Here is a 22,188-nt window from a genome sequence, read left to right as displayed (position 1 = left end):
CTCTGGGTGTGTCACTTGTAGGTCAAACCCGGTAGTACTCTGATTTGGTCTGGAGTTGGCCTCTGGTTTTGTTGAATCTTGTGCCTCTTGGGCTGGGCCCTTGTGTAGGGTAATTTCAGAACAAAGCAAATCACCAAAAACAACAACAACAAGAACAACAACAAAGAAAAAACCAAATACATTCACATGTAAAAACAACTGATAACCCACACTCAACAGGCATAAATATCAAAAATACAAAAACAAAACAAAACAAAAAGCAGCGCCAGTCTTGGCTTAAGCCCACCAAGTAATCTCCAGGTTGTCCTCTGCTGTCCCAAAGAGTCCTCTGCGGTCCCAAAGAGTCCTCTGCGTATTGTGCAGGCAGAGCCGGTTACCTGGTACCCAGAGTGACCTTGGGACTGCAGATTTAGATGAGTGGGGCTGAGGGGTCTGGATGGTAGTTTCTACAAAGTCAGTGCAGTTTCTGCCCTTGCCTGCACATATGCACACTGAGAGCAACACAGCCAGCCCTGTGCCCAGGTCTCCTGAGTCTTAGGGCACTTCTTCCTTGGGTGGGTCTGTGTGTGTGGAGGGCACGAGATTTCTGAGCTGCTGAAAGCCCCGAGTTGCCACCTACTGCTGATCACTGGGAGTGTCTCCACTGTTGTAATTGCCCCGCCCTAGGCAGGCCAGACAGGGTGGGGGCTGGAGATAGAGGAGTCGTCTCTCTCCCAGCCCAGCCGTGTCACACTCTTCCCGCAGGCCAGAAAAGGTGGAGGCTGGGGATGGAGGAGTCTTCTCATGGAGGAGTCCTCTCTCCCAGCCCAGCAGTGTCACACTGTTCCCAGCCTCTTCCCTGGGTCACAGCAACTGCAAACTGGGTCCTCCCAGATCCTGAGCACTACTGCTCCTCTGTAATCTAACGCTGCTCCTCAGTTCAGGAGCCAGCTTGAGCCTCTGTAAGGGTGGGGGTAGGATTGGGAGAGTGGGGGGAGGGGCCCAGGTAAGGTATTTAAGTGCTTTGTCCAACCTAGGTCCCAGCTGGGGGTCTCAGCTGAGGTTACTGCCTCAAATGCTGGATATGCTGCTCTCTAGGCAGAAGAGATCAGCTGTGGGATGCAGGGAAAGAGCCCACCTCTTGGCTCTTGTGGTCTCTGTTCTGTCCTGGGATCCCCTGCGTCTCCGCAGCCATGGGTGTGGTCCACGTCTCCACTCCACTCCCTTCCCTCTTCCCCTGCTCGCTCAGTTTGCCCACCTTAAGTAATCCTCGTATGAGTCTCTTAGCTGTTCTGTGTGATGAGCAGAGTCCTGTGATGGTTTATAGATGTTCAGTTTGTGGTAAGTTCTGGAGGAGAACTCAAGAAGACCACTTCGCTGCCACCATTCCTGTGACGTCACTTCTACAACATTTTATTCCATGAGAGAAGCGGTGAAGGAAAGCGTTTCCCAGGCACCACTCTCTCAGCACCTCAGTGCTTTCGCCAACCCAGACGTTCTCTGAATCCTTGGGGGTGTTTGTTGTTGTTTTTTCTGTTATTGAGTCTTAGTAGTTCATTGTGTATTTTGGATATTAATCCCATATCAGATGTATTATTTGTACATGTATTATTTTATGGATTGCCATTTTATTCTATTGATAGTGTCCATTAATAAACAAAAGTTTTTAATTTTGATAAAGTCCAATTTATTTTTTTCTTATGTTGCCTGTGCTTTTTATTTACATCCAAGATGTGTTACATCATTGTCAGATCCAACATCATGAACCTTGTTTTCTATCTTTTCTTCTACGAGTTTTATAGTTTTAGTTCTTTGATCCATTTTGAATTAATTTTTGTATGTGATGTAAAGTAACTTCATTCTTTTGTATGTATAGATATCCAGCTTTCCATGAACTGCTTGTTGGCACAACTGCCCTTTCCCAATTAAAATGTTCTTAGCACCCTTGCAGACAATCATTTCACCATGTATACAAAGGTTTATTTCTGGACTCTGTGTTCTATTCCATTGGTCTGTCCCTCTTTTGAGTAAGTTCTGGAATCAGGAAGTGTAAGTTCTCTCAACTTTGCTTTTCTGTTCAAGATTGTCTTGGCTATTCCTAGTCCTTTGAGATTCCATATTAATTATAGTTTGGATTTTTCTCTTTCTGCAAATTGCATATTCAAGATGGTGATGGGGGTTACATTTAATCTGTATACTGCTTTGTGTAGTATTAACATCTTGGCAATATTAATTCTTCTAATAGATGAACACAAGATTTCTTTTCATTTATTTATGCAGTCTTCGATTTCTTTCAGTAGTGTTTTATAATTTCCATTGTAGGAGTCTCACCCTCTTGGTTAAGTAGGTTTAAGTAGAATCATATTGAGTGCATAGGCTAATACTGACATTACACTCATGATAAATTTGCATGCTATACCACAGAATATTGTCACAGGAAACGTTACTGGAGAGGAAGAAGAATGATAAAGATACTGAATATAAATGTTTAATACTTTATGATACTACCTTTAACAAGAATCAGGATAATTTATGTAAGGAAAATGACCCATTGATTTACAGGCTTGTAAGCTTTGTTTTTTTCTACTTTTTCTTTTTAACTTATTTCCATTTTTTTTTCTTTTTTCTAGAACATCCTACTCCCAGTGATGAGTCACCACCTAAAGCCATCAATGATTTAGGTATTATTTGGGTTATTAATAACCTTGCATTATGAGACCTTAGAGTTCTACATGGAAATACTATATTTCAATTATCTGTAGTTAGAGAAGAAACAACCTGTCACAAATGGGTGATAATTGACAGTTGTACTTGTTTTAATAGTGCAGATACTATGACAAAAGTAAGTGTGGTATATGTAGATACATAGATAATGATAGTTTCTAAGGGGTGCCTCAAATTAGGATTCCTAGTACGGTGAGGTAACTTTATCAAATACTGTGGTTATATTTCAGTTAAAATACATAAAGCATAACTTGCTTCCCATATGATAATATTATTTTATAATGGCTATTTGTAAATAAATTTTCTTTCTATTCATACCTTTTATACAAAATCCTTAGAGTACTATAATTTGGGTTAGCTCTTTTCTAAAATAGGCTGTTAAAGCACATTTTATATAGACTCACAGGGTTCACACAATATATGTTAAAGAAAATAATGAAGTATGGTTGTGACATTTAAATAAAATATAAAGATTTCTTGATGAATAAATGAACAAAAGTATGTATTTTATTTACATTAGACTAGTTTAATAAGGTTAATTCTTTTACTAAATGTACCTAGACTTGTTATGTTTTCCCTTTCAACATTGTGGTCAAACTGTCATTGTACCAGTAAATCTAATGCAATCTTCATATCTTGATTTATTAGAAATGAAAAGAGCAGAGGTAAACCTGACATTGTATGCATTGGCTTATAGAAATATATGGCTTATAGAAAAAATAATGACAGTTTAGGAGCAGAGGTACCAACATTTGTAAGAATTAAGATTTTATAGTATTATTTATTGCTTTCTGGATAGTCAAAAATGCATATTTGTTTCTATGCATAATTTTTCTCCATGTGCCCTGGTGTTTCATTGGCATTCTTATAATCTCCTCAGTAATTATGTCTTAATTTGGGGTGGAGGTGCATGAGGAAGGATTTATGATAACTTATTGTTTGTGAAGACTGCAAAATGCATCTATGTAATCCATTAATAGAACTTTATTTATGACTTATTCCACAGACTTACTGTTGGGGAACAATATAATTTAAATTTTTAGCAAAATCCATAAGAATAATAGACTGAATACTGAATTAAACCAACTATAAGGGGATAATACTTTCTTAAAACGATTTTCCTCTAATCTAGTAAATTCTAATTTTTCTACTAATTTTCACTAAGTAACCTGGTGTGGTAACTACAGCACAAAACAATAACAAGTGAGATTCCTATTAAAACATTCACAAGTTAACCCTAAGGCTGGAATTGGATTAGAAGTTTCTGTGATCAAAATGACCTGGATGCACTAGCAGTCACACTAAATTTGTACACTTTTTCTTTGCTGAAGTTTGTAAGTCATCTGGTCAAAATTAAAATGCAACTGCTATCTGAAGACCCACATGTGATCAATTATTTTCAAACTGGTTTTATTTTCTCAGATGGAAGACTCATTACTGTGATTGTTCTTACTGTACGTAAGTGTCCCACGCTTGCATAACACTTAAATCAAAATAGTAATGTGAAACACATTATTTTTTTTAATGACTTTTCGATTTCCATGGTTTTTATAACTTGAAATTAAGTAAACCAGTCCATAAGTACCTGACCTTTTATATGATGTATTGCCTTGTGTTGGTAATTGTATATTCTTTTATATGCTACATGTCCACTTAGTAACAAATCCTAAATAATACATGTTTTTGGGGGTGATTAGTCAAATGAGTGTGCATCCCAAATATACTTTGAGTAATTTTCTAAATTAAGCAATAAGGACTCTTCTTTGAGTTACTGTGGACCATAAGTAATTTCAGGGAATTGCATTTAGACAGTGAAGAGTCCAGCTGGAATGTATATGTACTTAAATTAAATAACATTTTCTGACTACTGAAATGTAACCAACAATTTCTTCTGCTAGATTTTGAATCTTGGTATTGGCTTTTAGAGTTACATGTCATTTTTTCCCTGTTTTCTTGTAGTTGTTGGCATTGCAGTAGTTGGCACCTGTGTGTACAAAATTCTTCACATCAGGAAAAAAGGGTAAATTAAACATGTTTCTTGAATGTATTGGTGCTTCTCACACCTGACATATTTTTTTGCAGCTTTGTTTGTACTCCGTATTGCATGCTGCCTTTTTAAAGAATGTGCCTATATAAGTATGTCATCAGAATTACATTTGCTAAAAATATTTTCAGCTACTTTTAATATCATTGTAACAAGAGTAATCTGTGAAGAACTGCAGTAGCTATTATGACTATCTGTGGGATTTGAGGTTGAAATTCTGCAGCAAATTATTGGGACCTTCCCCATTAGGTATATACTCTGTTTCCTAAATTGGACTCTTGGCCAGGATTAAATTTAAAATAGTTCACTGTGGAGACTATGACAGTTGTATTCACTGGACTTCTTAGGATGAAGGCTTACATTTGTCTGTATAACTTAGATAGTTGTAAGAAGCGTATGTAGGTGTCTTCATTCAAATACCCAATTTGATTTCTTTTCATTTAGAGGTGTTATTTATGAATGTTAAACTAAGAAATTAAACTAAGGAATTAAAATCCCTATTTGATTTCCCTCTTATGTTCTCTTAATTTACTAGGTTGCAGTAAAACTGATAAGGTTAAACTTAAAGTTGCTGAGGGCGGTAAGATTATCAAGATACTTCATTATTGTAAAAGGGGGAACTTAAAATAAAAAAAATGTACAGATACAAGTCTTCTAAGGAGAACAGAGCTTTTAAACATCAAACTTAAATTTTAATGAAATAATTTGCAATGCAATGAAAGACTTAGAATAAATCCTACAGAATAGACCAAGAGTGAAACATGTGATTTTTAGAGAGTTGTTATTCTCTGTTGCTTTGGAGATAGCTTTGAAATCAAACTAATATTTTTAGGATTTTGGTATTTGTGGTTTTATATTTTCCTTTTATATTAACCATTGGGTTTAGACAATGTAATAAAAGTATGTCTTTTTTTTAAATCGAAGTTTATTGGGGTGACAATTGTTAGTAAAGTTACATAGGTTTCAGGTGTACAATTCTGTAATACATCAGCTATATATCACATTGTGTTCACTACCCAGAGTCAGTTCTCCTTCCATCACCATATGTTTGAAAAGTACGTTCTTCACACATAAAGAGCTCAAACTTTTTTTTTTTTTTTTTTTTTTAAACTTTTTTATACTAATGATTACCTTTATAAATACCCACAATGCCTTCATTTGAATCTTATACTGTAGATCATGTAATATACATATTCAACTTCTCTATCAGGAGTATATTCTTAAAATTACATGCAAACAGTAGTCAGAGTAGGAAATGATCTCAGTGGAATGTTTTACATTCCAAAAAGTTTGCATAGAAATAACTTCTGAAGAAAGCTAAAGAATAGCTTTTTGTTCCTCACTTTCCTTCTTTGTTTAAAACATCATTGTATCTGTTGCAATGGCAGAGTAGGTAAATGCTGTACTTTCCTTCTCTCATGACCACATCAAAATTACAACTAAACTACAGAAAAACCGTCATTGAGAATCACTTGAAATCTAGCTGTACAGGAGTCCTATAACTAAGGACATACAAAACAAGCCACCTCCAAACTGGCAGGAGGGGCAGAGACATGGAATGGGCTGGTCCCACACCCAAGTGTGGCAGTTAAAAATCTGAAGGAATATCTTGGCTACACAGCCCCCCACTCTGCCCTTGAGGAATGAGGGGTCACAGTCACCACCAGGCTCCCCAGTACCAGGAAGAGAAGTCCCCATAATTTCTGGCTGTGAAAACTAGTGGAGATTGTGGCTGAGTGAGACAGAGGGTGGCTGCAGTCCCAGGCATTCTTCTTAAAGGGCCCATGCATGGACTTACTCTCTGATGAACTCACTCACTCTGAGCTCCAATGCTGGGGCAGCAGCTCAAAAGGCACCAGAGACATATGAGGAGGAACTGAGTTGTGTGATTTCCAGATGAGAGCTGGTGGGATAACTTTCTCTCAGACAGAAATGCTGGAAGAAGCCATTGTTCCTTTGTTGCACCCTCCCACACCCAGCGTGCAGTCCCAGGCTGGTGCCATACCTGAATCTCTATCCACCTAGCTAACACCATTCACCCTGCCCTGGTGATTCTATGAGACCTCACCCCACCCAACTTGTGGTCCCACCCATGCCGCTTTCAGTGGCTTTTCCGTACAAAGAGCCTGTCTTAGCTCATGCTACAGACTTTCCTAAAATCTTTCAAAGGTTCACAAACCCCAAAGAAGCATTACTTAGCCTTAGCATGCCCCATAACTCTTGCTAGGCAGGCCCAAACCCAGCATTAGTGGGAGCCAGCCTTGGTTTACAGCTTAGCTTCTCTCAGGCACCTCCAAGCCCAGCATAAAGGGCGAGCAACTGTACATCACTTTGTAGCTCATACCGAGTGGCTCCTGAAAAGTCACAGCCAGTGCTGAACTTGGCCTGTAACAGATCCCCTTCCAAGAGGCCCCAGAAACAACACTCCCAGTGGCCAGCTTCAGATCACACTAAAGCACCACCCAACCATCTCCACAAACAATACACCTGAAGGGTAGATTGGGCAGGCACCAGAGCCTCACTAAAGCAAATCCTGCTCTGTGGGGTCAGCCCCTGCACCACAGCTCCTCCACTGTAGTCACAGCCAGTCCTCACAACCAATCAGTTTGAGGGACAACCCCTCCTATTGATGTGCAAATAGCAACCATGACTCAACTATAACAGGAGGTACATACAACTCACACAAGTGACATACCTGGAGCACCAGGCTCAAGTGACCAGGGAGACTGGGCCACTAGGTCCCACAGGGCACCTACTATATAAGGCCACTGTACTAAGGCCAGGAGACATAGTAGCTTGACCTAATACCGTGTTTCCCTGAAAATAAGACCTAGCCCGACCATCAGTTCTAATGCATCTTTTGGAGCAAAATTAATATAAGACACAGTATTATTATATTATATTATATTATATTATATTATATTATATTATATTATATTATATTATATTATATTATATTACATTACATTACCTGGTCTTATATTGTATTAAAATAAGACCGGGTCTTATATTAATTTTTGCTCCAAAAGATGCATTAGAGCTGATGGTTTAGCTAGGTCTTATTTTCGAGGAAACACGTATATAGAAAAAAACACAGGGAGGCAGCCAAAATAGAGAAAGAAACATGTCCCAAATGAAAGAACAGAACAAAGCTCCAGAAAAGAACTAAACAAAATAGAGACAAGCAATCTACTAGATGCAGAGTTCAAAACACTGGTTATAAGGATGCTGATGAGCTCAGTGAAAACTTCAACAGAAGTAGGACACACAAAAACAGCTAGAAAACATACTGTGTTTCCCTGAAAATAAGACCTACCAGACAAAAAAACAGTCAGAAAATAATACAATAACTGAAATGAAGAATACATTAGAGGGAATCAACAGTAGGTTAGATAAAGCAGAGAATCAAATCAGTGATTTGGAAGCTAAGGTAGGAGAAAACAATCAGAACAGCAAAAAGAAAAAAGAATCCAAAAAAATGAGGAGAGTTTAAGGAGCCACTGGGACAACATCAAGTATACAAATATTTGCATCATTGGGGTGCCAGAAAAAATAAAGAGAGGTCAAGGGATTTAAAACCTATTTGAAGAAATAATGATGGAAAACTTTTCTAACCTGACAAAGGAAATAGACATACATACAAGCCCAAGAAGCTCAGAGAGTCCCAAACAAGATGAACCCAAAGAGGCCAACACCAAGACACATCATAATTAAATGCCAAATATTCAAAACAGAGAGAATCTTAAAAGTAGCGAGTGAAAGGCAGTTAGTTACCTACAAAAGTGCTCCCATAATAATGTCAGTTTATTTGGTTGTCTTGTTCCTTTGTTGTTTTCAGTTTTATATACAAAAAAACTCATAGACAACAGTTTAGCGGTTACCAGAGGGCAAAGGGGGAGGAAGGTGGTAGATGAAAGTAGAAGGGATCACACAAAGATGATATATTATAGAACTGTACACCTGAAACCTTTGTAACTTTACTAACAATTGTCACCCCAATAAACTTTAATTTAAAAAAAGAAAGAAAGAAAGAATGTCAGTTGAATTCTCAACAGAAACTTTGCAGGCCAGAATGGATTGGCAAGAAATATTCGAAGTGATGAAAAGCAAGGACCTATGACTAAAATTACTCTACCCAGCAAAGCTATCATTTAGAATCAAAGGACAGATAAAGAGCTTCCCAGACAAGAAAAATCTAAAGGTGTTCATCACCACCAAACCAGTATTACAATAAATGTTAAAGGGACTTCTTTAAGAAGAAGTTAAAAAATGATAACAATATGAATAATAAAATGACAATAACTACATATCTATCAACAATTAATTTAAATGTAAATGGGTTAAGTGCGCCAATGAAAAGACGTAGGGTGGGTGAATGGATAAGAAAACAAAATGCTTACATATTCTGCTTACAAGACACTTCAAATTGAGAGACACACTCAGACTGACAATAAAGGGATGGAAAAAAATATATTTCATGAAAATGGAAACAACAACAAAAAGCTGGGATAGCAATACTTATACCAGACAATATAGACTTTAAAAAAAGACTATAAGAAGAGACCAAGAAGGACCTAGTAATTCCACTTCTGGGTACTTATCTAAAGAAACCCAAAATAGCAATTCAAAAAGACATATGCACCCATATGTTCATTGCAGGTTTATTTGCAATAGCCATATATGGAAGCAACTTAAGTGTCCATCAGTAGTTAAATGGATAAAGAAAAAGTGGTACGTATATAAAATAGAACATTACTTAGCCATAAAAATGAATGAAGTATTGCCATCTGTAACAACATGGATAGACCTAGAGTGTATTATGCTGAGTGAAATGAGCCAGAGAAAGACAAATACCATATGATTTCATTTACATGTGGAATCTAAAAAATAAAAAAGAACAAACAAAATAAACTTAGATAAACAGAACATTTTGATGGTTGCCAGATGGGAGGGGTGTTGGAGGGCACAAATGAAGGGGGGGAAGGGATTAAGGGATTAAGAGGTACAATTAGTAGTTACAAAACACTGTGTTTCCTTGAAAATAAGACCTAACTGGAAAATAAGCCCTAGCATGTTTTTTCAGGATGACATGCCTTGAATATAAGCCCTAATGTGTCTTTTGGAGCAAAAATTAAAAAAAAAGATCTGGTCTGATTTTCAGGGAAACACAGTAGTCATGAGGTTGTCAAATTTAAGTTGGGGAATCTAGTGAGTAACACTGTGATAACAATGTATGGTGTCATACGGGTACTAAATTTATCAGGGTGATCATAAGTTATCTAACTGTCTACTGTGTAGTGCACATGAAACTAATACCATATTCTATGTCAACTGTAATTTAAAAAAATTAATTTTAAAAATAAATAAATAAAACATCACCGTATCAAAATACTTAAAGGTTCTTAAACAAGTATGAATCAAACACTGTAGCTACCAGTTAACGGGTTTTTTAATGCTGAAGAATTATCTGAGCATTGACTCCCCAGATTAAAGGTCAGTAACATTAGTTTTCTGAAAGTCTATTTCTAATGAGCTCCAAGTGATGCTGCTGGTGGGGCTGGACTGCACTTTGAGTAAATAGAGTGACCACTAGTATTGATGTGCCCTTATTCTTGAAATGTGAATAAACACAATCAAGTTTGTAGGCAAGTTTCTCTCCTGTTTTAGATAATCGGATTTTTCAAAAGGCTCCTCAACTATGTATATGTGCTAAAAACGATGTGGTGTGATACTTAACTTTATTTTCCTTTAGGAAAAGTGAAGGTTTTTATTCTTTGTACTGTTCAATGTCCATAATCTTCCTTCCTCCCCAAATTGGTGGCCGTTGCCTTAGAAACTAATTTATGAGACTCCAAAATATTTGCAGATACGTCTCTAATTTTAGGTGTAACTCTGGAAGCAGGGTACCAGACACAGATAATCAAATATTGCTGTTAAAATTTGGTACCAAATGGATTGATGTAAACTTTGTGCTTACGATGATTTGGAAATACAATTACCCATCTACAGCCTTCATATCAAACTAGAAAAGTAGCAGAAATAGTCATTTTTTAAAATTATTATGAAAATGGCCACAAGATTAAAGTATCTACTACACTTTTCTGTTTCTTAGCTCTCAGGTAAGAATAGAATAGGATCCCAATTGGCTGAAATGGGCCTCATCTGTCGCACCTTCCTTCTCCCTTCCAGTTTCCTTCCTTAACTAATTCTTCTGCCATACTATCTAGTCTTGGAGTCCGCAGTTCTTGCCGTGTCCTTTGCTGCTGCTGTGTTCATTTTGCACATCATGACTGTGTGGTTCCAAAAACTAGATGCCTTTTGTTTACCTTAAATGTTTTCACTTCTTTGTAGTGAATATTTTTTTCATAGATGCATGATTTTCTTTATCCTCATTATATCATCCACGGATGAGTGAGAGATTGCCACATTCATTAGAAGTATTCGCATACTTTATATATTTTATTTCCTATGACTAAATATTTCCCCTTTTTTCCATTAAGGTTATTTATTATTTGTTACAACGTAAAATCTATTTTTAATGTTACTTAAAAATGACTGATTCAGTAACATTGTAACTTTTAAGCTGTCTGTTTAAAAGAATGTCACAAACTTTTTTGAATTCGCTATACATAGTGGTCAGGTCAGGTGATGGGGAGTATAATGACATAAGGCAAAAATCTGAAGGATCGAATTATCTTGAACATTTTTCTACTTGGTTCTCAAATTCTTGAGCATTCAACAAACTCTTAAAATAATTTAAACAGAAAACTAATAAAAAAACAAAGATTTTGTGGTTAGTTGAGAGAGCACCTTCACAAGATTTAGACGCATCCAAGGAAAATGAGAGGTCTTGTAACAGTTTCACAGAGATTATCCCTCAGGTTGAAAACAAATGAGCCATGGGAAGAAACTGTACTCAGTGCAGAAGTCAAGAAGCATCTGAAAATATTCCACTACTCCAGAAAATAAGATGACTGACTTTGAAAAATAGAAAACTATAGGCATCTTGGAGAATTAGGTGACAGGCCTAACGATTAAGTCTGGCCCCACAACAGTCCTTAGGAAATTGCCATTTCACAAGTGCGGTACTGTGACAGTGGTGGCCGTCAGTGATGGCCTCCCCCACAAGAGAAATACTGAAGCGTCCCAATGTGACAGATTAGCTCTTACATTGGATAGGCATCCCTGAAGTGTCTGCTGTGACAAGCATCCTGTAAATAACTGACCGGTCCAGTTTTAGCTTTAGTCAGTGTGTTAGAGTCAGTTTGCTAAGGCAGGAACTACAACTGCATTTTCTAATTCAAAAGTCGGTGGTTATGTGTGGCTCCTGAGGACTGCAGAAGTGGCAGGTCCGATGTAAGATGTGCTGTAAGTATAAAATACACACCAGATTTCAGACTTAGTACCAAAACAATGTAAAGTATGTGGCAAATGTTAATATTTTGGCTGGACTGGGACAAGTACAATATATTAAAATTAATTTTCCTGTTTTACTTTTTTGAATGTGGCTTCTAGAAAATTTAAATTTACCCACGTTACATATTTTTTTAGAAAGATGTCTATTGTCAGAATAAGAGTGTGATACAAAGTTTAGTTATTGAGGAGACTCTCTTACCAGAACACGATTTCCTTGGCACTGGGAGTAAGTGAGGCGTCACTGACGCGAACACTGTCGGAATCATTACCTTTTTAACAGTTTCATCTCAGAGGTAGATTTAAAATTGCGATATTAGGAAAACACGTTTGTCTCTAGTCTTTCCTATTGGCTATAAATTAAAATGAGAAACATTTACTAAGTGTTTTACATGCGGCTGCTCCATTTCTTGTCTACAGAGAATGAAAAATATATCAGGATAGAAGAAGGGATTCTACAGTGAGGCTAGTTGAACATTTGAAATTGTTTTAAAAGAATCATTTACAGTGGTACCTCGGTTTTAGAACGTAACCCATTCCGGAAGACCATTCGAGTTCTGAAACAGTCAAAAACAGCCGACAGCGAGGCCTAAGGATCTTGCACTCAGCGGAAGCTGCATGACGTTTCCGACTTCTGAGGTGTGTTTGAAAATCAAAGCATTTACTTCTGGTTTTACAGCGTTTGTAAACCAAAATGTTCGTCAACAGAGACGTTCGAAAACCGAGGTACTACTGTATTTCCTAGATCAGGGACTCTTGATGCTATAAATACAGTTTATTTTAATCGTGCGTTTTTCATTATGTACTTAAGTATGTTCATCTCTGATGCTGTCTTTTTATCTTGCCTTTAGGGAAGGAGAGAGTAGCGCTTCATACAGCACTTACCAGAATAAATCAACCACTGCAAAGCAGACTCACTAAATGGTTTCCACAAATGAGTGTAACACATTGTCTTTTGGTTCTGGTACAATGTCAAGATTTACATTAAATTTGTATAGCTACTATGAAAACAGTGTGGAGTTTCCTCAAAAAATTAAAATTAGATCCATATGATCCAGCAATCCCACTTCTGGGTATATATCCAAAGGAAATGAAATCACTCTGTGGAAGAGATATCTGTACCACCCTGGTTATTGCAGCATTATTTACAGTAACAAAGACATGGAAACAACCTAAGTGTCTATTGATGGATCAGTGGATAAAGAAAATGTGGAATACATATACAGTGGAATACTCCAGCCATAAATAAGAAGTCCTGACATTTGTGACAACGTGAATGGACCTTGAAGGCATTTTCCTATATGAACTAAGTCATAGAGAGAAAGACAAATAGTGTGTGGTCTCACTTATGTGTGGAATCTATAACAAACCTAATGAAAAATGAGATTTGTGGTTGCTGGGGGTGGGGGTGGTGGGGTGAGGGAATTTGGTGAAGGTGGTAAAAAGATACAAGCTTCTAGTTCTAAGCACATATTGGGATGTAATATACAGCATGGTGACTGTAATTAGTAATACTCTATGCATATTGGCAAGTTCCTAAGAGATTTTAAAAGTTCTGATCACAAGGAAGAAAAAACATTTTGTAATTGTGAGGTCATGGGTGTTAACTAAACTTACGGTAATCATTTCATAATATACACGTTATCAAATCATGCTGTATACCTTAAGTGTATACATTACGTATATTGTAAAAAGCCTGTACAGATATGTGTATACTACTTCAGCCCTTAAAAATAAGCTCACTGAAAATTGGGAATTTGGACAAGTTTGACTTCCTTAACTAAGAGTATTCTTGGAAGTACTCTTACAGTAAATATAGGCTAGGATTCTATTTAAAAAAATTATTTGTAACTTATTGATTTGAAAAAGACATAAAATTAATTAATGGAATTTGTTCTTCACCTTTTTCAATACCAATAAGCCACTCTGAGACATCAGTAAGAACTGGGAGTCCATTGCATGCTTACTTCTGTAAAACTTAGACGGCTCTGACCCCCGTAAGAAGGATGCCAGCTTGGTACAAGGTGAGCGCTGTGGCCTTGTCATTTGCTTAAGGAGAATTCCACTCTTCAAGAGACAGAATCACTCTGAACTCTGGACTGGGTGGTTTTCTCTCTCCATACTCGAGTAAAAAGATGTCTCACTTAAACACATCATCTAAATGAAGGCAGTTCTGTAGGGAGTAAATTCATCGGAAAACCTCAAGTTGTATCAGAATCTCAGTGTGTGTGCATCGCACCTCAACTGCTAAAAGGGGGAGTAAGCATTAAGCCATGTATTCCAGCAAAGGAAACTTAACTGTGTGCTGGTCATTGGTCCTAGGAAGGGATGAAAAAGGGCCTAGCTCAGGTATCACTTTGTGCTCAGGTGGAATAGATCCCTCCCTCTTCTGAGTCTCATGCCAGGCAGGGTCACTTTCAAATGAGCCAGCGGGCAAAGAGGAGGGACTGCCACTCTAATGCAAATTACATTTTTACAAGTTTTCTTTTATACTTTTATATTAGTAGCTCATGGGCCAAAGAAGCATTGCCTTGAGAAGGACACGGCTGGGGAAGCAGAGTGGACCAGAGTAAATACTGTTTTACTCTATAAAGACGTGTTTATAATGCACCATAAGTGTTCCTTCCCTTTGTAATTGCTGGTGAGGGACTTTAGGAAGATGAGTTCGAGCAGAAATAAACTGTAATTCTGAATTAAATATAGAGTTGAAGTTATGCACTTATTTTCATGAATTAGTATTTGCTTAAAAGTGAGTATGCGATACTATTTATTTTTTTTAAGCCTATTTGAAGTATTTTTCAACCGAAGATTGTTATACTTACCAATGTAAATTGACTTTTATAGTAGGTTCGGCTTCTATTTTAGTTTTCTTATTTGAATATATTTATATGTGAGATTGGTATATATGAGGTCTGACAAGTTCCCAAACCTATCCTAGAAAAGGTGCTGCATACCTCATTGCTGAATATCACTACGGTCACCTTTGAAGTGCTCCCCTTGGAAGTTATGCCCTGATGCCAGTGCCTAGTCCACCTTCAAAGAAATTTTGAAACTCCTTCTGGAATGGCCATGAAAGCTGTTGTACTACCCTCGATGTTCTGAATGTTATCAAAATGTCTTCCTTTCAATATTTCCTTTATCTTCAGGTAGAGAAAGAAATCATTGGGGTCCAGATCAGGTAAGTCGGGAGGATTCCAATGCAGTTATTTGTTTACTGGCTAAAAACTCCCTCACAGACAGTGCTGTGTGAGCTGGTGCATTGTCGTGATGCAAGAGCCATGAATTGTTGGTGAAAAGTTCGGGTCGTCTAACTTTTTCATGCAGTCTTTTGATCACCTCCAAATAGTAAACTTGGTTAACTGTTTGTCCAGTTGGTACAAATTCATAATGAATAATCCCTCTGATAACAAAAAAGGTTAACAACATCATTGCAACAAGTTCGCAAATTGTCATATCTCATATGTGTAAATATCAATTATGTTCTGTTGTCAAATAATTTGTTAATTACTTAAATATATGAGGACAATAGTTTTCTCTAGAAAACTTTGTTTTAATGACAGAGAAAGAAGCATATTTGAATTTTAAAAATTTTCAAAATTAGAGGAATGTGTTTGCAGTGAAGTAAGAAGTCCCATGTATAAAGGTCTTTATTCATTTTTTTGAAAACTGGATCTTCCAAACTGATTAAAAAATAAAATGCAGGATTGGAGAAGTTTCATTTGTGATGATGTATTTATTTCCAGTGTGTTTTCTCTCAAATCAGAGTGTTTTTAATTGGGGCCCGTCTCCTCTAACCATTTCACTCCCACAGTCATCGCTCCTGCCCCTCACGTCTCAGAGCCTGAAGTATGTCTGGGCTTCTCCACTCCCAGCCCATCATGTGCCGCTCCTGCTCACAGGTTTTTGTGTGATACCACACTCTGGTGTGACACAAAAAAATGGTGTCCTAAAAGTGTATTAAGTAGATAATCTTCGAACACAAGAATTGAGTTTTGTTTTCAAAATTTGCCTGAACATAAGATTTGCAAACTGTGTTTAAATATTCCACATCTTAATTACATCACCTTCTTTGGTTGTTTGAAGCTAAAAAACACGTCTCTATTTCCACTGATACCATAACCAAGAGAAAGAGACACAGAATCTGTAAGTTCCTACCAGTTCTTTAGGCCTCTAGATACAGGCTTGTATCTTTTTATGGCCCCTGGAAATAATGGTATGTCTGCTCTAAGGGCAGAGAAGGAAGCAACATTTGAACACCAAGTTGTGCTCTTTAATTCTCCCAATAGTCATTTTGGCAGGAGAAGAAATGGCTCCTTAATGTGGTTCAATAATGTGTCCAGTCACGTGACTAATAAATGGTGTAGATCCCAGATCGAACGCTAAAGCCTGTGTCCTGCCCCTCTGCCCACTGCCACCTGCTCCACAGCTGCACTACCATCTCCCCCTGTACTTGAACTTAATTACGAGCAAGACGGGGTGAGGGCGGCATGTGTATCTGAGGCAATATTTCTGCGTGGAAATGGCATGTTACTGACTGTACAACACGTTAAACTCGAGTGGAGACTGGAGCACGACTGGTTCTGCAAGGGGCCTGGTGGTTGAGGCAGCTGCTTTGTTCTGCTCCTCTGGCGCCTTTGCGATGTCCCATAGCACGGCTGCGGGAGTGGGGGCCGCTGGAGATGAAGCGCCCAGCAGGGCTGAGAGGATGCCCAGTGACCCTGACACCAGCACCAGGGCTCTGCAGCCCGTGGATGAGAAAATAAGTCTTTAGCCATAAATGACCTTTATTGGGAGATGTAGTGTAGTCTTTTTAAAGCAAGTACTTTGTCCGAAGGCTTGGTCCTAAGGTTGTATGGTGCGTTTCCTCTAAGTGGTCAGTTCTGTGGAACAATCAAAAGTATATAAGCTGTTCAGTATGCTGCACTCAGTCTGATCCTGAGAACCAAGGTAAGTTGAACTCTACACTGAGTCCCAAATTCTGCTCCTTTCCTATAGGAAAATCATGTGGAACTCCACCAGAACCTTTCAATGGTGCGGTACATAAAAACAGATACCCAGTTTGGATCAAGAGTTAATTATTCTTGTAATGAAGGGTGAGTTGGTAGTACTCTCTCTGGAATATGAGTTCCAGGACAGCAATGTCCATCTCTGACCCAGTCTAGATAGGCAAATTAAACTACTGCCACCCGTACTTCAAAAAGTAGGAAATAGGAACTTCTGGATAAAGATAAAAATACGACCAAAGGAATCTAAAAAAGTAAAAATAATCTATGTGTAAGTGTACGGTTGAAAGTTTGTGAACATAATTGTTCATCCTTTGTATTTGTATTAGAAACTAGGGGAGGCCACCATGTTCCTGCCAAAAGTAGTACATGTGAAACCTAGTAAGATACCAACTGGTTAAAAAGGGCCAGCCTGCCAAGTAAGTAAAAGGAAAAATGCTAGTTGACCCATGCAAACATCTTTAAATGAGACCAGCGAGTACTAATGTTGAAGGACCCTGAAGCAGGAGCTGAGAGGTTAAATCTTAAATGTAACATCAGTTTTCAGACATGTAAGCATTAAAGTGCACACAGAGAGGGGACACGCTTGCTTTTGAGTAACCTTCCTACTGTTTTCCACAATAGCTGCACCAATGTATATTCCCACCAGCAGTGTCCGAGGGTCCCCTTTTCCCTACATCCTTTCCAACAGTTGTGTTATTTCATGTCTTATTGCTAACATCAAGTGGTGAGCACACAATAGAGTATACAGATGTCATAACATTCATCTGAAATTCATGTAATGTCATTAACCAATGTTATCCTAATAAATTTTTAAAACAGAATAGTAATATGCTCAGCTTTGTGGGCCAGATAATATGTGTTGTAACTACTCAGCTCTGCAGTTGCAGTGAAGCAGTAGCCCTAGACAACAGATAAATGTATGTGTGGCTGTGTTCTCATAAAACTTAATTTACAAATACAGGCTGCAGGGTATATTGGGCCTGCAGATTTAGTTTGCCAACCCCTGGTTAGAAGAAGTGACAGTAAGCATTATTTTTTCCTCATTTCCTATTATTTTTCAAAGTCAGAAAAGTTTTCAAAAGAAATAAAAGGACAAATTGGTAAAATAATTAAAGTAGTTGAAAACTTCAGATTGGGTAAGTAAAGATACAAAAACTAAGACTTTGAGGAATAGGCCTGCTTTGATATATGTGTGTTTAACTTTGTACCTTACACAGTATGTCAACTTTCTCTCTAGGAACCATTTACAAAAGTTGATATCGTAACACTCCATAGAGTGTTCAATACATTTGAAGATAGGAGAAATCAAAACAGCCATAGTCTCATTACACTACAATAACACTAGAAATTAATAACTAACGAACAAATTAAAAGTTTAAATGGAGGATAAAAGTTTTATTTAAAAGAATATTTAATGTTGTGGAGATGTTATCTCTTGAATTAGTATGCAAATTCAATGTAATTCCAATCAGAGTTCCAAATGGCATTCTCTTTTAATTCCACAAGATAGTTGTAAATATCATGAGACTGATCAACATAATTCCCTGACACAGTAACAGAAGAGTGTTTAATACCAGAATATATTACAAAACAGAAATGCTGTTAAAATTTATTTAAAAGAATAAAACAACTGAAAGGATGCAGGATAGAGACATAGATCTGTACAATGAAACACAGAGCAAGCCCAAGAAATAGCAAAAGTTTTGGGAAGATTTTGGCAGTAATAAACATAACATTTGAAGGCATGGAAAACTGAAATTAATTATTAATAAGGCAACTATCTGAAAAGGAAAATTAGATTCCTGCTTCACATCATTCACCAAAGCAAAGTCCATATGGATTAAAGATTAAATGTTAAAAATAAAACCATAAAGGAACTAGATGAATATATAGGCAAACATATTTCTGATCTGAGCTAGTTTTGTATTTTTCCCATTTATCTTTAAATTGTTTTCATATGTACAAAGGTTTTTGGTATTCAGTTTTGTCAATCTAGTCTATAGCAGAATTTTTCCTTAATATATGCCTTAATATATGCTATAGACTAGAATGACAAAATTGAATACCAAAAACCTTTGTACATACAAAAACAATTTAAAGATAAATAAATGGGAAAAATATAAAACTAGCTCATATATCAATTATAAAAACTTAAGCATCCAAGTAGAAAAATGGTAGTTATGATTGATTTACAAAAGAAAAATGAAAATAGTCAAAAAAATATGAAAACATTTAGCTTCACTTGTAATATGAGACATACACTTAAAATAAAAATGGAATACCATATTTGCCTATTGGATTAACAAAACTTAGTACCGTGTTTCCCTGAAAATAAGACTGGGTCTTATATTAATTTTTGCTCCAAAAGACACACTAGAGCTTATGTTCAGGGGATGTCATCCTGAAAAATCATGCTAGGGCTTATTTTCTGGTTAGGTCTTATTTTTGGGGAAACATGGTAGTAATGGAGGCTCAGAAACAAAAACACTCTGTCATGACTTATTAGTAGATCATGGTCAAAGTTTTCTGGAGGGCAATTTGAAATATGTACCAAAAGATTGAAAACTATGCACAGCCTTTCCCAAATCAACAAATCTCACTTGGGTAGTCATTAAGATCTGAATCCTCACGGTTTTCTTTTTTTTACTGTTGTTGTTTTAAGTCTTCAATGTCAGTGAAGTTTCCATCCCATTTCTTGTCATGTGTACAACAAAAATGTGCTTTGCGGTGCTTTTTTCTAACAGTGTAAATGAGAAGCTACTTCAATTTCTGACAATTGGAAATAGATAGATTATGGTCCATCCAAATAATATCCAATAAATAGCCACTAAAAATGATATTGTGGAATAATATATAGTAATGAGGAAATTTTCCACACTATAGTTCATGGTTATAAAACCATGTGCATATGAGTTTAAACATTTGGTTTAAACTAGAACTGTATGTGAAGGTTTGAAGAGGTTAAAATTTTACCCATCCTCTTAGGAAAGAAATTGCATTTGTTTGGGAAACTACTTGGAGAAATGGAGACCAGATATACCTAAGGAGGATAATTCTGTTACACATAGGTGTAAGATATTTATTATTCCAGAGAGGGAGGCTTAGGGAAAAAGGAGCCCAAAAAATGACCAGAGATGCTCTTCAAAATGTAACTCCCTGCAAATATTCAGCAAAGGTAATAAAGTCACAAAATACTTAGATGTGAGTGGAATTTTTACTGAAATTCCCAAAGGGCTTTGGCTTTGTAGCTGAATATTGTATGTTGAACCCCAAGTTGGCAGATATGGACATAGAGGCATAGAAACATGAGGAAGTAAGCCCAAAGAAATCTAAGAACTTATGATTGGTGGGCAGGGGGCTGTTGAGGTTAGATGGAAATCTATACTTAACAACTGTGGAATTTCCACTTGTGTGCAATTTAACCAGACCTTCTTTTTAAAGGGAAGTGAGCACAGTTGACATCTTGGTTGCGTGTATATTTCCCGATTAAAAAACTAGATGGATTCATAGCAAAACATTAACTATGATGAGTAGTAAAATAATGGATGGTGATATTTTTGATCTTTGAGTTATTTATGACTTCTAAATAAGTCTACAGTAAGTATATATTAACTTTTATAATCCTATAAGATTCAATATAGATTTCTTAAATAAAAAAAAGACCTGCTATAGAATCATATCCATGCACTACTTCTGAGAATTGGCAGTCTACTGAATGTCTCCATAGATTCCCTCTACCAAAAAATAGTTCAAAGTACATGTACAAATAGGAAAAGATAGGAATGATGCCCTCTCCCAGCCCTTAATTCTCCCATCCCTGACCTTACTTAATGGGCTCTCAAGTACCTCTGCATGCTTCTCCACAGTGTGTATATTGATTACAGGGAAAGAAATCCTATGGCTGTCCTTGGACGATGATTTAACTTCATGACTACCCAAATATCTAATGCTCAGGGGAACTAACAAGTAGGATCCAATAAAAGAACTTCAGAGATGTGGGAAAGCATGTCAGGAAATTTTACAATGTAATCACTACTGTAGTATATTAGTGTCTTACAATACCTGCAAAACTATTCACTGTTTTACAGCCGTACATACGCTGGAACCTACTTCACATTGTTACGCCAGCTCTCTAGCTTAGTCATAGTGAGCAGGATAAGAGCAACCTTTACAAGGTCAAAAGTCAGAGGACATCCATGATTCTGATCTCTGATGACAATTTTTAAATGCATGACAGGAGACAGGCAGAAGGAAACACACATGTAATGGAAAGATAATCTTCTTTCCTTACTATAGTGGTTCTCAGATTGTTTGCAGAAATTTTTAAGATTAAATATTTGTTGGAATACTTGAAAAGATTTTACAACATAGCCAATAAAAAATAACAGTAAGTAAAATTCAATCATTACCTAACTATAAATTGACTCAATGTGTCTGCAAAAATATTCACTGTCATTGGTATACCCACATGATTCCTGTCATCTTTATGTCACTGTTTTGAGGAGAGGTGATAAAGTATATCAGTTAGGATTTGGTTATCCTGCAAAAGACATAAAAAAAAATAGGAGCTTAAACAAGATAGTAGTTTACTTCTCTCTCGGGTTAAGAACCATGGGCAGTTTAGGGCTCAGGATGGGTCCAAGGTTCTCAGAAACCTGGGATTTTTTTCCATTTGAGAATCCATCTCATCTCATTGTTCAAACTCCAACCAGCAAGCAGGAAGAATGGAAGAAGGGAACATCCATCCCTTTAGAGTCACTTTCCAGGCACCCCACTTCATCTCTCTAGCCAGAACACTTCATCTCTCTAGCCAGAACACCAGAACACAACTGTAAGGAAGGCTGAGAAATGAAGCCTTTATTGAAGGTGGCCATTGGCCCAGTTAAAGTACAGGGTTCTCTTACTAATGAAACTGGATACTGGAGATACCAATAGTCTCTGCTACAAGTGGTTACTGCTCTGATCACATGTCTTAAATAATCAAGAGACAAAGTTCTTAGTTGGCCCAGTAACTACCTCACT

General features: G+C 37.1%; 1 protein-coding gene across 19 annotated transcripts in view; it reads left to right on the top strand.

Annotated features, from left to right (window-relative positions):
* The window catches only part of LOC148756635 (membrane cofactor protein-like), a 97,583-nt gene extending 81,711 nt beyond the window's left edge, over nt 1–15,872 (top strand). For 16 of the 19 annotated variants that reach the window (XM_088801677.1, XM_088801675.1, XM_088801669.1 and 13 more), the window contains 4 exons: nt 2,610–2,660; nt 4,126–4,161; nt 4,663–4,723; nt 13,012–15,872. In XM_088801677.1, the coding sequence (XP_088657803.1) occupies nt 2,610–2,660; nt 4,126–4,161; nt 4,663–4,723; nt 13,012–13,081 (218 nt within the window). In that variant the 3' untranslated portion in view covers nt 13,082–15,872. The remainder of the gene's footprint in view (nt 1–2,609; nt 2,661–4,125; nt 4,162–4,662; nt 4,724–13,011) is intronic. The other 3 variants (XM_088801683.1, XM_088801676.1, XM_088801685.1) reach the window with 1 other exon arrangement.
* Nucleotides 15,873–22,188: the final 6,316 nt, after the last annotated feature.

Source organism: Rhinolophus sinicus, chromosome 11, assembly GCF_057876585.1.
Source record: "Rhinolophus sinicus isolate RSI-liver-muscle chromosome 11, RSI-T2T, whole genome shotgun sequence".
Classification (NCBI taxonomy): Eukaryota; Metazoa; Chordata; class Mammalia; order Chiroptera; family Rhinolophidae; genus Rhinolophus; species Rhinolophus sinicus.
Note: the sequence above shows the minus strand (reverse complement) of the source record. Positions and strands in the feature narration are given on the sequence as shown.